The 16,429-nt window shown below is 47.9% G+C and overlaps 1 protein-coding gene and 1 long non-coding RNA gene across 3 annotated transcripts in view; one reads left to right on the forward strand and one right to left on the reverse strand.

The window, feature by feature from the left end:
- Positions 1–16,429, forward strand: part of LOC137521000 (uncharacterized) — a 155,285-nt gene that overhangs the window by 128,884 nt on the left and 9,972 nt on the right. The gene's annotated exons all lie outside the window — the stretch shown is intronic.
- LOC137520998 (uncharacterized) overlaps positions 1–16,429 on the reverse strand; it is an 89,603-nt gene that overhangs the window by 49,282 nt on the left and 23,892 nt on the right. Inside the window, exon 4 of one of the 2 annotated variants that reach the window (XM_068239680.1) lies at positions 2,320–2,371. The exons of the other annotated variant lie outside the window; for it this stretch is intronic. Coding sequence (XP_068095781.1) covers positions 2,320–2,371 — 52 coding nt within the window. The remainder of the gene's footprint in view (positions 1–2,319; positions 2,372–16,429) is intronic. 2 annotated transcript variants of the gene reach the window in all.

The following is a 16,429-nucleotide window of genomic DNA, read 5'->3' on the forward strand; positions in this document are numbered from 1 at the left end:
TTGGGTCACGGGGGCATCTATGGTAGCAAAAGGCACAAAAATGGTAGCAAAAGTCCACCACATTTGTGAAGAAGCATTTTCCTATTTCAAATTTATTTATTTATTTGTTTATTGTATTTATAAAGCGCCAACATATTACGCAGCACTGAAATGAAAAAGGAAAAGTGTTTGTGGGGAGTTTGGAAGGACCATTATGTACAGCTTGGAGGGCAACATAGAGAAGATGCAAGTCCTTCAACTTACAGCTTTGTGAGAGCCACTAAAGCCATAACTCACCCTCCTTGACTGCAGTACCAGTGAATGGAAACAATGGGGTAAATGGCCATCAAGACAAAGTGTGAAAGCAGATATGAATGAGCTCAACCACAATTATTGAATAATTTCTTTTATTTTACAGTGTACATAATGCAGACAGGCACGACATGCTTGTCTGCATGCAATACATTGCATAATAAAATAAATGAATCCGTAATTGTGGTTAAAGGGGAACTGAAGAGAGAGGTATATGGAGGCTGTCATGTTTATTTCCTTTTAGACAATACCAGTTGCCTGGCAGCCCTGCTGATCCTCTGCCTCTAATACTACTAGCCATAGCCCCTGAACAAGCATGCAGCAGATCAGGTGTTTCAGTGGTTCAGACTTATAAGTCTGATTTGACAAGACTAGCTGCATGCTTGTTTCTGGTTTTAATCAGATACTACTGCAGAGAAATAGACCAGCAGGGCTGCCAGGCAACTGGTATTGCTTAAAAGGAAATAAACATGACAGCCTCCATGTACCTCTCTCTTCAGTTCCCCTTTAAGCTCAGGTCATATCTGGTTTCACGGATCTTCACAGGGGTGCTAAATTACCCTAATGCGGGGAATACACGGCTCGATTCTGAGCCATTTAGATGGCTCGATAGATAATTTCCGACATGTCCGATCTCCCGCCCGATAAATTCCGCGCTCGATTCTGTATGGAAGACAATGAGAAAAGATAAGAAAAACGAGCGGAAGATAAGAGAATCGCCTGCAGAATCAAGCACAGAAAACGATCAGGTGCGGATTAGAGCGGCAAAATCGAGCAGTGTATGCCCACTATTAGGGACCTTGGTGCTACCACACCGCACACCGCTAATTGGCGTAGCCTGCAGGATCATTACTATTTGGACATCACGACAAAGTCGACATTTGCTGAAAACACTGCTGTGGAACATGGGGGAGGATCAATTAGGAATATAAGAAAAAAAGGACAAGAGCCTAGAGGGATTCTTCCGGTAGTAGTGTGTTTCTGCTTTTCTCCCTGCAGGAAAATGTCAGATTTACCCTGGAACTGACAAGTTATCCAGTAGCGATAGGAGGGTTCTAAGTGGGCCTTCTGCACCACTGGATAAAGGTGGCCATACACTCGTTAGATTAGCAGCAGATAGATCATCAGATAGATTTCTGATCTATCTGATGTGTTTAGGAACATTTTTTACTAGGAACAGATTTCCAATAGATTTCAGTTTGAAATCTATTGAAAATCGATCTGATGGCATTTTTTTTTTGCCATCAGATTGTCATTAGCACCAATGCCAAATGATAAGCAATCTCAACAGATCGACCTAGATTTACCAGCCTGCCAGATCGATTGAAACTGATCGAAATCGGCCGCAAATCGGTCAATTGGTCAATCGATTTGCAATCGACCAATGGATCGTCCAAAAATCGTCTGAGTGTATGGGCCCCTTAAAAAGACACTGTAACATCAATAATATCCCCTGGGGGGTACTCACCTCGGGTGGGGGAAGCCTCGGGATCCTAATGAGGCTTCCCACGCCGTCCTCTGTCCCACGGGGGTCTCGCTGCAGCCCTCCGAACAGCCGCTGACAGACCCGACTGTCAATTCAATATTTACCTTTGCAGGCTCCAGCGGAGGCACTGTGGCTGCTTTCGGCTCCAAAGTAGACGGAAATACCCAATCTCAGTCAGGTCCGCTCTACTGCGCAGGCGCCGGAGACTTGAGACCTGACGGCGATCGGGTATTTCCGCCTACTTCGGAGCCGACAACCGTCAGAGCGCCTGCGCAGGAGCCGGGAAGGTAAATATTGACGTCACTGCTGTACGGAGGGCTACAGCGAGACCCCCAAGGGACGGAGGACGGCGTGGGAAGCCTGATTAGGATCCTGACCCCCACCCGAGGTGAGTACCCCCCAGGGGACGTTTTGATATTACAGATTCTCTTTAAGTCACAGTTGCAACCACATAAACATTTTTTCCTATACCACTATTTAGAGAAATCTCATTGTTTATTTTTATTCCATATTTAGATAAGATTAAAATATTTGATACTTACTCAGTAATGCTATTAAACAGGTTGGTTGATGTAGTAGAACAGGGAACTAAAACTGAAATAGAAATTGATCACACAGCGTACAGTAACATTCAGCTGAAGACATAATGTTAAATCATTGCTTGTTAACTTTACCAAATCCATCAAATTACTTTGTCCAAACAGATCAGCATGTCACACCAAAGCATATGACTGTACGTGCAACAGGTCAGGACTTGTTTAACTCACATGGTACAGTTTATATGTTTTATTATAAGTATATGTTCTGCTTTTTCAATATCTGTTTCCCAATTTCAAAACAGTAAAAAAACAAAACAGAAATACCCTGATTGTAAAATTGGAGAAGTTCCTTTAGTATATGCTCTCTTTTAAAAAGACATATTTTAATTATTTTCACAAAAATACGTTTTACAACATTTACAGTGGCTTGCAAAAGTATTCGGCCCCCTTGAAGTTTTCCACATTTTGTCACATTACTGCCACAAACATGAATCAATTTTATTGGAATTCCACGTGACAGACCAATACAAAGTGGTGTACATGTGAGAAGTGGAACGAAAATGATACATGATTCCAAACATTTTTAAAAAATAAATAACTGCAAAGTGTGGTGTGCGTAATTATTCAGCCCCCCTGAGTCAATACTGTGTAGAACCACCTTTTGCTACTATTACAGCTGCCAGTCTTTTAGGGTATGTCTCTACCAGCTTTGCACACTAGAGACTGAAATCCTTGCCCATTCTTCTTTGTAAAACAGCTCCAGCTCAGTTAGATTAGAAGGACAGCGTTTGTGAACAGCAGTTTTCAGATCTTGCCACAGATTCTCGATTGGATTTCTATCTGGACTTTGACAGGGCCATTCTAACACATGGATATGTTTTGTTTTAAACCATTCCATTGTTGCCCTGGCTTTATGTTTAGGGTCGTTGTCCTCTCGGAAGGTGAACCTCCGCCCCAGTCTCAAGTCTTTTGAAGACTCCAAGCAGTTTTCTTCCAGGATTGCCCTGTATTCGGCTCAATCCATCTTCCCATCAGGGATGCTCGGATGTGCCTCATCCACGAATTCGGCAATCCGCGTGGTTGCAAAAAAAATCCGCATTCTGCCCCGCCGCATGCGGATTTTCGTCCGCGTCCACGCAACCACGCGGATTTTCTGCCGTGAATGGCGTAATCACGCGTGGATTCCCGCCCGGAGGCGGATTTTCTTTTAACGTTAATAACAAAGCCCCCCCCCAAATTGCATGGATTATCGAGGTGATAAGGGGCAACATAACTTCAACATTTTTTTTTTAATGGCTTTTAAAGACAAATCACCACTGTAAATGGGGCTATTAATTGGTAATACGTGGTTTTAAAAAGGGATATACGCGTTAAGCAATCAAAGAGGTAAGGCGAGTTCCAATGGCACTTGGCGGCGAAGGTACCGCTGGAGGAGGTTGAGTGGCTGACGCCAAAAAGGCCCCAGAGAGGTTTTTGTAATTTGTTATTTTTTTTTTTTTTTTGCAGCAATTAGCAATGACATTGCAGCAGAGTTGTCAGTGGACACGGGCAGTGTGAACGCAGAGTGCAGTGGTGGTAGCGACTGAGTCAGGAGAAGGACTATGCGGGCGGTCAGTTCAGCAGCACAGAAGGACCACGGCAACATACTGGTAGTAGTAGTAGCAGCACAGCGTCATAGTGCTGGCCAAAAAATTAAATGCACCCGGTGACCCGGGCAGTGTGAACGCAGACAGAGTACATTGGTGGAAGCGACTGAGTCAGGAGGAGGAGGACAATGCGGGCGGTCAGTTCAGCAGCACAGAAGGACCATGGCAACATACTGGTGGTAGTAGTAGTAGCACAGCGTCATAGTGCTGGCCAAAAAATTAAATGCACCCAGTGACCCGGGCAGTGTGAACGCAGAGTGTAGTAGCGACTGAGTCAGGAGGACAAAGCGGGCGGTCAGTTCAGCAGCTCAGAAGGAGGACCATGGCAACTTACTGGTAGTAGTACCATAACACCAAAAAATTAACCAAGGTAGGCACTAGGCAGGTAGTAACTGTCTTTATAAAGGCAGGCATAGTTAACAACAGCACATGCAGCAGCCACTTCATGTCCCCCTGTGTCCGACAATAGGGGCCAGGAACTCACCTTCCACCCAAGCCTGGTTGATTTTCAGGAAGGTGAGTTTGTCCACAGAGGCGTGGGAGAGCCGAGAGCGCTTCTCTGTGACCACGCCACCGGCCGCACTAAAGCATCTCTCTGAGAGGACACTGGAAGGAGGGCAGGATAGGAGTTCCAGGGCGTACTGGGAAAGCTCGCTCCAGATGTCCAGTCTCTTGACCCAGTACTCCAAGGGGTCCACGGGGCTGTCGGTGTCATTGAGCCCGCTGGATGACCCCATATAGTCAGACACCATGGTGGTCAGTCGTTGCTTGTGCTGGTTGGTGGTGGATGCTGTGGCGGGCACCTCTGTTCTGGGCTGCTGCACTGCATACAGGCTCTTGCTTAGGCTCTTCAGGTCTCCGGGGCGCCAGTTGCTGCTGCTGCTGCTGGTGCTGGTGGTTGTTGTTGTGCTGCTAGTGGCAATGGCAGGCACCTCTTGCTGGCTTGGCAGAGCAGTTACAGTGGGGGTGGAAGGCTGGGGGAGTGCTTCCAGTAGTCTGCGCACAAGGGCCTCCTTCAACTCCCTTGTGCGTTGCTCGGTGGTGGATGGCGTCATTAAGTCTCCCAGCTTCCCCTTCAGATGGGGATCAAGCATCAAGGTAATCCAGATGTCCTCCCTTGAACGCATCTGGATCACCCGGGGGTCCCTGCGAAGGCAGCGCAACATGTGCACAGCCATGGGAAACAAGTGGGCCCTGCCAGCAAGATCTTCCTCGTCCTCGCCATTGTCCCATAACGCATGCCTGTCCTCTTCCTGTGCCATGTCGTTGTCCTCCTCAAACCGCCATCCACGTACAACGCCTTCTGCACTCTGCTCCTCCTCCTCCTCCTCATTCAGGTTAGGGACCTCCAACTCTTTCCACTACCTGCTGTGAGCCCTCCTCTGAGCTGGACTGTGCTGCCAGCTGCTCCTGTTCTTCCAACTGCCTCAGGGCTTCATCCCCACGCTCAATTAAATTGTCCATTGCCTGCTCCAGTAGACAAACCAAGGGCACCCACTGGCACACAGAGGCCCGCTCCTCACTGACCATCTTGGTTGCCTCCAGGAAGGGACTCAGCACCAGGCATACTTGCTGCATCAGTGTCCACTGAGTGGCAGTAATCATGGGGACTTGCTGGTTGCTGGGGACACTTGGGTCTAGCATGTAGGCCCTAAGAGCCAGCCTGTGCTGACACAGCCGCTCCAACATGGCCAGAGTCGAATTCCAGCGAACTGGCATGTTGATGATCAGCCGGTGTTGTGGCCTTCCATACTGCTGCTGTAAGGTGGACAAGAGTGCAGAGGCAGTGGCTGACAGGCGGAAAAAACATACCACTGTTATAATTTAAGTAGGCCTCAGTTACTTGGCCTGAGTTTTATGTAAAAGGCTTGTCCGCAGTGTATGCCTTTAAAATAGATAGAGGTTTGGTGATGCAGGCAGAGGCATCTCAGGGTCTGCGTGTAGCAGAAGATACACGCAGATACTGAGAACATGTTCCTAAGAGAAGGCCATCGGTTTAATCTGACCTCCACTTACCGGACAGGAACAGTAAACATTGGCCATATTTACTAAACATCCACATGCCTGCATCTGGGTCAAGTGCCTCATTGATTATTAATCGAGTAGGCGGGTATGATGACACCACGAGTGGGTCCACCAATAGACTGATATAGGGGGTGGCGAAGATGATGTCATATTTAACTCTTTCCTAGTCGGTATTAAATCTGGAGCGAGCGATGGGGAACTCACTTCTGCTTCTTCCTTCCGCACTAGCTCGCAATACTGACTGGAACCCAATTATTTCTCTAAGCATGTTCTTCCTTTATGTAATCTGATATAATGTTTGCTGTACATAGGTAGTTTAGTGGAACGTAGGTAGGAAGAAGGTACCTGATAGACTTCAGCAGGGAGTCTAATCATGAGCTTATAATGCAACATGAAGATTTGCATAGCTAGGATATGATGACTGTATCTATCTGTCTTTCTGTGACTTGAATAAATAACGGAAACATTGGAGAAGCCTGAGAAAGTCTATTTCCTGTTTGCTGTGTGGAGAGTCAAGTGATCTCACAGTCTGTGAGACGATGGTGTCGAAGCAAGGTGATAAGAACAGTTTATAACAACCACCGCCCGGGCATCCTGCAGCAGCTCGCTCATCCCCTGGTAGGTGCGCAAGAAGCGCTGCACCACAAGATTGAGCACGTGGGCCAAGCAGGGGATGTGCTGGAGGTTTCCCTGCTGCACTGCTGCCACCAGGTTGGCCCCGTTATCGGCTGCCACATACCCCACTTCCAGGCCTCTGGGGGTCAGCCACCTCCGCTCCTGCTTCCTGAGGGTGGCCAGGACGTTGGTGGCCGTAAGCCTCTCCTTCCCCAGGGTCACCAATTTTAAAAGGGCTTGGCAGTGCCGAGGCTTGGCGCTGCTGCTGCCGAGGCGGGCTTGCTTTCCGGGTGCAGAGGGAGTGTCGTGACAGGACCCTTCTGCATCCCCCCTGATCCCGTGTGGTGGCACCACTAGCTGGGCTGATGCGCTCTTGTCCTCCCTCCCTTCCATCAGTGTCACCCAGTGGGCCGTAAAGGACAGGTAGCGACCTGTCCCAAATCTGCTACTCCATGAGTCCATGGTCACGTGGACCCGCTTGCCCACCGAGTAGTCCAGGGAACGGGCCACGTTTTCCACCGCAAACTTGTGGAGTGCTGGGATCGCGCTCCTGCTGAAATAGTGGCGACTGGGGACTTGCCACTCGGGGATGCCAAATTGGAGCAGCGTCCGCATGGCGCTCCCCTCCTGCACCAGGGAGTAGGGAAGCAGCTGTGATGCCATGGCCCGGGCCAGCAAGCCATTTAGTTTGCGGATCCGCCTGTGGCTTGGAGGCAGAGCCTTGGTCAGACCCTGAAAGGTGTCGCTCAGCAGGGTCTGACAACGCTGGGATGCAGGGGAGACAGAGGAGAGAGGCGACCACTGGCTGTCAGCCTCAATGTCTGTGTCCTGAGTAGCCGAGGTGGAAGAGCGCTTGCGTGCTACTACTGCTGCTGCTGTGGGGGATTCACGACCCTGAGGGAGGGATGATGCTGCTGCGCTGGTGGGCCTTCTGCTCTCAGGAACCCCTGCCAGCAGTGCCTGCTTCCTCTTAAACTCTGCATACTCGCGGCAGTGGCGGCTTCTCAGGTGGCCCTGGAGGGATGAGGTACCCATCTTGCTCAGACTTTTCCCACGGCTCAATCTTTTGCTGCATAACCTGCACACCACATACCTTTTGTCATCAGTACATTCATCAAAGCAATCCCACACTGGTGACTTTAATTTACTGCGGCCCCCACTAGCAGAGGGTGCAGCGGAACAATGTGTGGTAGTAGTTGCCGGGGGTTGCATGGTGGTGGTGCCAGCTGAAGCAGTGTCCTGTCTACTTCCTCCACGCCCACTGCTGCCGATGCCCCTGCCCCTGCCTGACATATGGCGATATCCTTGCCTAGGCCGAGGTGACTCGTCATCCTGCTCTGACCATTCTTCCCCGGACTCAGCAGGCTGCGCATAGTTAGGGTCCACAACGTCGTCGTCATCATCAGCAGCATCATCATAATCCAGCTCTTCCTCTGACTCCCCCGCCTCCTCTTCTGTCCCTACATCCCCAGACACAGACCCCTCTTCTTCATCACCAGAACTCAACAACGCTTGTGATTGTGGCCCGATCTCAATCTCTGCCACATCAGTCCCCAGTAAGTCCTGAGCTTCTTGCATCAGCAGGTTCCCAGATGCCGGACTGAGGGACAGAACACTGTCATCCTGGGAGGGCTGCTGACCAGTTGGTGCTGGGGTGGATGTCACAACAAGCGTGGGACGTTGGCTGCTGCTGCAGCTGCTGCTTGGAGTGGTGCTCACAGTAGAGGTCTGGGAGGAAGTCATGATGTCCATGAGTACGTCAGGTTCCATTTGCTCAACCACCACACGGGGACCAGAAACTTTAAAATATTTGGACAATAGCGTCCGCTGACTCGGCCCAGGCTTTGCTGCCCCCCTTTCTGCTGCATCACGACCACGTACAGCTGGGCGTCCTCTCCCTGGACGTGGAGCAGTCCCAGAAGTGGCTGAGGCAATTGAACTCCCTTTCCTCTCACCCCGCGAAACCCTGCCAGACATGTTGCTAGTAATGAATCACTGGATGCAGTGGGCACAGTACAAGGTCACTGAAGGATGCACCAGGCACAGTACAACGTCACTGAAGGATGCAGTGGGCACAGTACAAGGTCACTGAAGGATGCAGTGGGCACAGCAGTGGGAACTGGATATACAACTAGGTCACTGAAGGATGCAGTGGGCACAGTAGTGGGCACTGGATATACAACTAGGTCACTGAAGGATGCAGTGGGCACAGTACAAGGTCACTGAAGGATGCAGTGTGCACAGCAGTGGGCCCTGGATATACATCTAGGTCACTGAAGGATGCAGTGGGCACAGTACAAGGTCACTGAAGGATGCAGTGGGCACAGCAGTGGGCACTGGATATACAACTAGGTCACTGAAGGATGCAGTGGGCACAGTACAAGGTCACTGAAGGATGCAGTGGGCACAGCAGTGGGCACTGGATATACAACTAGGTCACTGAAGGATGCAGTGGGCACACAAGGATGTCACACTGTGTAATGAGATGCTTATATGCCAGCGAGCGAGCAGTGGGCACTGGGCACGGCACAAGGTCACTGACAGAATGAATGAACAGCGCTGGCAGAGAGTGGCGGTGCCGGCGGTGTGACTGGCTGCCTGCAAATAGTACAAGTGAAGTGTATAACTGTCACTGAAATAATATACAAGTGTGTAATGAGATGCTTATATGCCAGCGAGCGAGCAGTGGGCACTGGGCACGGCACAAGGTCACTGACAGAATGAATGAACAGCGCTGGCAGAGAGTGGCGGCCACGGCGGTGTGACTGGCTGCCTGCAAATAGTATAAGTGTATAACTGTCACTGGAATATACAAGTGAACACTGCAGCTGCACTAACCTGCCTGCCTGCACTACACACAGATAATCCCCACTCCCACTACACTGACTACACTGCAGCACTGAACCTGCCTGCACTACACACAGTTAAATAATCACTAGACTCCCACACTCCCACTACACTACACTGACTACAACTAACTACAGCAATCACTCACTGACTAGCTAACTGTGTACAGTATAAGAGCAGTGTTAGCAAAAAAAACCGCTTTGTTTTTAACACAATAAATGCACTTGCTCAAACAACAATGGCCTGGAGATAATCCTCTCAGCACCACAGTCTAGCAAGGACAGATCTTTTCCATCATGGCCGCCGCTTTATATTCAGGAGGGGAGGGCATAGCTCCCCTCCTGTGATTGGTTGCTAGGGCCTGGCTGTGGCCCTCTCATTGGCCTGCAATGTGTCACTTCCGCATAGTTTGACGCATTTCCGCTAACCACGACTTCAGCGCCGGGTTTCACGAGCGTTAATGCGGATTTCTGTCTTCTGTGTTTTCGTAGTTGAAAATCTATTCACGGCTTAGCGTGTCCGAGGCGGAATGCGTCAAAATGGTCGTGAATCCACGCGTAAGCGTGATCACGACCTGGCGGTGAGCACCACTGCTTCCCATCAACTCTGACCAGCTTCCCTGTCTCTGCTGAAGAGAAGCACTCCCAGAGCATGATGCTGCCACCACCATATTTGACAGTGGGGATGGTGTGTTCAGAGTGATGTGCAGTGTTAGTTTTCCACCACACATAGCATTTTGCATGTTGGCCAAAAAGTTCCATTTAGGTCTCATCTGACCAGAGCACCTTCTGCCACATGTTTGCTGTGTCCCCCACATAGCTTGTGGCAAACTACAAATGGGACTTCTTATGCTTTTCTGTTAACAATGGCTTTCTTCTTGCCACTCTTCCATAAAGGCCAACTTTGTGCAGTGCACGAATAATAGTTATCCTAAGGACAGATTCCCCCATCTGAGCTGTAGATCTCTGCAGCTCATCCAGAGTCACCATGGGCCTCTTGACTGCATTTCTGATCATCGCTCTCCTTGTTTGGCCTGTGAGTTTAGGTGGACGGCCTTGTCTTGGTAGGTTTACAGTTGTGTCATACTCCTTCCATTTCTGAATGATCGCTTGAACAGTGCCCCGTGGGATGTTCAAGGCTTTGGAAATCTTTTTGTAGCCTAAGCCTGCTTTAAATTTCTCAATAACTTTATCCCTGTCCTGTCTGGTGTCTTCTTTGGACTTCATGGTGTTGTTGCTCCCAATATTCTCTTAGACAACCTCTGAGGCTTCACAGAGCAGCTGTATTTGTACTGACATTAGATTACACACAGGTATAATCTAATTTAGTCATTAGCACTCATCAGGCAATGTCTATGGACAACTGACTGCACTCAGACCAAAGGGGGCTGAATAATTACGCACACCCCACTTTGCAGTTATTTATTTTTATAAAATGTTTGGAAACATGTATGATTTTCGTTCCACTTCTCACGTGTACACCACTTTGTATTGTTTTTTTACGTGGAATTCCAATAAAATCGATTCATGTTTGTGGCAGTAATGTGACAAATTGTGGAAAACTTCAAAGGGGCCGAATACTTTTGCAAGCCACTGTACATGAGCAGTTAGATATAGGCAGCGTAAAGATAATGGAAATGATAGTAAATAGAGTTGGGCCGAACGGTTCGCCTGCGAACGGTTCCAGGCGAACTTTGGGGGTTCGCGTTCGCCTGCATCAGGCGAACTTTTGCGGAAGTTCGATTCGCCCCATAATGCTGTATTGAGCAAAATTTTTAACCTCAGCAGACATGTTATTGTCAAACACACTGCTTTCAGTGTTAGAGAACCCGCCTACCCTCCCTTCAAGCTAGGTCCTTTATACCATTTGACTCAGTTGTCTGCCTACACTAATTAATTATGGGACAGCTGGTACACACTCTGCTAGGGAGATTTTAATTCCTCCCTCCTCCCTTTCTAACCATTCCCTCCTCCCTCCTACCGGAGGGAGGAGGGTCTCTTCTGCCAGGGAATTATACTATTTTAAAAACCAGTGTACATCATACCATAGCTGGTACATCATACCATAGCTGGGAATACATACATGAGTATACATCATACCATAGCTGGGAATCGAACCCAGATCTCACTGTGTGGTGGACACGTCACCCTAAGCACTGTACCACTACAGAAGTAAGTGAAGCTAGCCTAAAATGTAACATTTATGCTCAATGCAATAGAACCATTAGGTTGCTTAAAGGAGAACTGTAGTGAGAGGTATATGGAGGCTGCCATATTGATTTCCTTTTAAGCTATACCAGTTGCCTGGCAGCCCTGCTGATCTATTTGGCTGCAGTAGTGTGAATCACACCAGAAACAAGCATGCAGCTAATCTTGTCAGATCTTACAAAAATGTCAAACACCAGATCTGCTGCATGCTTGTTCAGGGTCTAGGGCTAAAAGTATTGGAGGCAGAGGATCTGCAGGATAGCCAGGTAACTGGTATTGCTTAAAAGGAAATCAATATGGTAGCCTCCATATACCTTTCACTACAGTTCTCCTTTAAAGGGAACCTTAACTGAGAGTGATATGGCTGTTTCCTGTAAACAATACCAGTTGCCTGGCAGTCCAGCTGATCTTTGTGACTGCAATAGTGGCTGAATCACACCCTGAAACAAGCATGCAGCTAATCCAGTCTGACTTCAGTCAGAGCACCTGATCTGCATGCTTGTTCAGGGGCTGTGGCTAAAAGTATTAGAGACACAGGATCAGCAGGCAATTCAGGCAACTGGTATTATTTTAAAAGGAAAAATTAGCTGCATGCTTGTTTCTGGTGTGATTCACACTACTGCAGCCAAATAGATCAGCAGGGCTGCCAGGCAACTGGTATAGCTTAAAAGGAAATCAATATGGCAGCCTCCATATACCTCTCACTACAGTTCTCCTTTAAGCAACCTAATGGTTCTATTGCATTGAGCATAAATGTTACATTTTAGGCTAGCTTCACTTACTTCTGTAGTGGTACAGTGCTTAGGGTGATGTGCCCACCACACAGTGAGATCTGGGTTCGATTCCCAGCTATGGTATGATCTGGTGTTTGACATTTTTGTAAGATCTGACAAGATTAGCTGCATGCTTGTTTCTGGTGTGATTCACACTACTGCAGCCAAATAGATCAGCAGGGCTGCCAGGCAACTGGTATAGCTTAAAAGGAAATCAATATGGCAGCCTCCATATACCTCTCACTACAGTTCTCCTTTAAGCAACCTAATGGTTCTATTGCATTGAGCATAAATGTTACATTTTAGGCTAGCTTCACTTACTTCTGTAGTGGTACAGTGCTTAGGGTGACGTGTCCACCAAACAGTGAGATCTGGGTTTGATTCCCAGCTATGGTATGATGTATACTCATGTATGTATTCCCAGCTATGGTATGATGTACCAGCTATGGTATGATGTATACTGGTTTTTAAAACAGTATAATTCCCTGGCAGAAGAGACCCTCCTCCCTCCGGTAGGAGGGAATAGGTGGAATAGGTAGAAGGGTAGAAGGGGAGGTGGGAGGAATTAAAATCTCCCTAGCAGAGTGTGTAGCAGCTGTCCCATAACTAATTAGTGTAGGTAGGCAAATGGTATAAAGGATCTTGCTTGGAGGAGGGAGGGCGGGTAGGTCCTCCAGCAGTGATGTGTATTTCACTCAATTAGGTGTGGCTCCAGGTATTAGAGCTTTTGAAACATGTTTTCTATCATTTTTCCAGTAGATAGAATTTTTTAAAACTTTCAAAGTTCGCCTCCCCATTGAAGTCTATGGCGGTTCGCGAACTTTTTCGCGAACCGAACCTTTCGCGGAAGTTCGCAAACAGGGTTCGCGAACCTAAAATCGGAGGTTCGGCCCAACTCTAATAGTAAATGCAATCGTACATGAAGTCATATTACAGACTAAGGAACAGCAAAGAAAAGGCAGGCAATCGGGCTGTGTTGCATGGAATTCAAACGCAGCACAGATGTAACAACCAATGTGATCACTCAAACAATAACTATGTGCTCTAGACTGAAAGGGGCGAGTCCATATATATTGCTAAAAGGAGCAAACAAGAGTCTGGCACTATAGTTTAACCACTTGAGGACTACAGTGGTAAACCCCCCTAAAGACCAGGCTAATTTTTACTAAAATGGCCACTGCAGCTTTAAGGCCAAGCTGCAGGGCCGAACAACACAGCACAGGAGTGATCCCCCCCCCCTTTTCCCCCCACCAACAGAGCTCTCTGTTGGTGGGGTTTGATCGCCCTCAGTTGTTTATTTTTTAAAAAATAAATATTTATGTGTGTACTTTTGTGTTATTTTTTAATGTTTTTCTTTTTTTTTCTTTTCAGCAAACCCCTCCCTCCCCCCAGCCGGCCAATCCTGGCGATCGGGTGTCATAGGCTTCTGCCTATGAGAGCCAATCGCTCTCTTGTCCCCCAGGGGGGCAGCCGTGTCACACGGCTGTCCCCAGTGCAGCTCTGCTGCTGATCGCAGCACTGCACTATGTAAATAGACGGCGATCACGCCGTCTAGCAGTCTCCCGAGCGCAGATAGCCGATCGGAGACTGAAGAGGGGGCGGAGTTCCGCCTCCCGAGAAGGAGATGCGCAAAATCTCCTTCAGTAGCCTGCTCCAGGACCTGACGCCAATTGGCGTTAGGCGGTCCTAAGGTTGCCGCTGCGGCCACGCCCATTGGAGCGATCTTAGAGTAGTTAACAGTGCCAAATTGCAGGCTTCAAACCATCTTCCAAAGACATTATCTTCTCATTTCCTTGTGTCCCTACACTACTCCTACATATGCAGGAACTGAAACTATCAAACAACCCCCTTTTTGTTTTACCAACCCCTCCCTCCCATTATACCCCACCCACCCTACATCTCCATGCGTCACTAATTACCCCTGCAGAGCTTAAGGGGGTAATCAGAGAACCATCTCCACTAGATCACCTTATGGTACCACCAACTTGGCCTGCAATTGTTCCATTAAAAACCGTCTAGTGTACTTAAAGTTCTATGTCAACGCCACTCTTTAGACCTCTGAAAGCTGCTCAAGCATGTATTTTCTCCATACCTTTTTGTCCTCTTATCTTTAGCCTGCAGTGTATTCAACTTCTCAGTCAAGAACAGCCCATGTAATTCCTGTTTAAACATGCTTTGCTTAGGGGGGCAGTATCCAGCCATTTTGTAGCGACACTTGCCTGGCTATTATTAACAATGCATGGTACATGGCAGATAGCCTCTGGGTTGACTCAACTACATCTTCTGATACATAGTTGAATAAACATAGGTATTTTTCTTTAACAATATTCTTGTTACAGACTCTGTTAGCACAGGCAAACACTGTCCCACATCCAGTCTACACATGTACATTCCCATAGGCAATGGACGAGGCGTGTATCAGAAAAGGGCACCTGGAATAAAGGGCACGGGATATAGCCAAAATGATAAGTTGTAATGTAAAACAATATTTTTTCGTTTATAGCTTATAAACGAAAATGTAGTGCTAAATAGGTTGAATAAACGGAAATGAAACTGCAAATTACCGTCTATAACAACAAACAAATCCGGAAATGAAACGTCAAATAGTGTCTCTAAAAAAAAACTATATTTACACTTGTATTAAGCATAGTAATACAATGGTAGATTTTACAGGTATTTTACTGCAACTATACTTAACTGTAGGCTCACACAGATCTCTCCCTATCCCTAACCCCTAGACCCCCCCTTTGTGTAAATATACATAATTTAATTAATTGTACTGTATATATTACAAATATTGTACTGTAACTATACCTAACCCTACTCTCACACAGAACCCTCCCTGTACCTATCCCTAACCCATAGACCCCCCTGGCGGTGCCTAACCCTAATCACCCCCCTGGTGGTGTATATTGTACTGTAACTATACCTAACCCTACTCTCACACAGAACCCTCCCTGTACCTATCCCTAACCCCTAGACCCCCATGGTGGTGCCTAATCCTAACCTCCCCCTGGTGGTGCCTTATACTAAAACCCCCCTGGTGGTGCCTAACCCTAAATACCCCCCTGGTGGTGCCTAACCTTAAGACCCCCCTGGTGGTGCCTACCCCTAAGACCCCCCTGGTGGTGCCTAAACCTAACAACCACCCTGGTGGTGCCTAACCCTAACCACCCCCCTGGTGGTGCCTAACCCTAACAACCACCCTGGTGTTGCCTAATCCTAACCAACACCCTTGTGTTGCCTAACCCTATCCACCCCCCTGGTGGTGCCTAACCCTAACCACCCCCGTGGTGGTGCCTAACCCTAACACCCCCCCCCGGTGGTGCCTAACCCTAAGACCCCCCTGGTGGTGCCTAATTCTAAGACCTCCCTGGTGGTGCCTAACCCTAAATCTCCCCTGGTGGTGTCTAAACCTAACCATCCCCCTGGTGGTGTCTAACCCTAACCATCCCCCTGGTGGTGTCTAACCCTAACCATCCCCCTGGTGGTGCCTAACCCTAACCATCCCCACTGCACAAACAACCTTACACACATATAAACAATAATGTATTTAACCCTAAAATACTTTACTATAAATAACATGAATAGAATAATTTATATATTTGTAATAGAATAAATAGCCTTAAAGAGACTCTGTAACAAATTGTTTATCTTTATTTCTTCTATGCTATAAGTTCCTATGCCTTTTCTAATGTGGTCTGGCTTACTGCAGCTTTTCCTAATTGCACAGTAGCTGTGTTATCTCTGTTATATGATCTAATCTTCTCTCTATAGTCGGCACAGTCAGGCTGAGGCAGTCAGACTGGAATGTGCAGGGCTGCTTGTGATTAGCTAGAAGCTGTACACACCCCCTGCAGGCTCTGTGTGACTAACACACTCTGCTTAGCTGAGCCTATTAGAAGCTGGTTAGTTTGTTTGTAAACACTGCCTAAAACTGGCAATTACAAGCCAGGTTTGCAGCAGAGAATGGCAGAAACAGCACAGAGGGGACCAGGAG

This window comes from Hyperolius riggenbachi, chromosome 6, assembly GCF_040937935.1.
Source record: "Hyperolius riggenbachi isolate aHypRig1 chromosome 6, aHypRig1.pri, whole genome shotgun sequence".
Taxonomy (NCBI): domain Eukaryota; kingdom Metazoa; phylum Chordata; class Amphibia; order Anura; family Hyperoliidae; genus Hyperolius; species Hyperolius riggenbachi.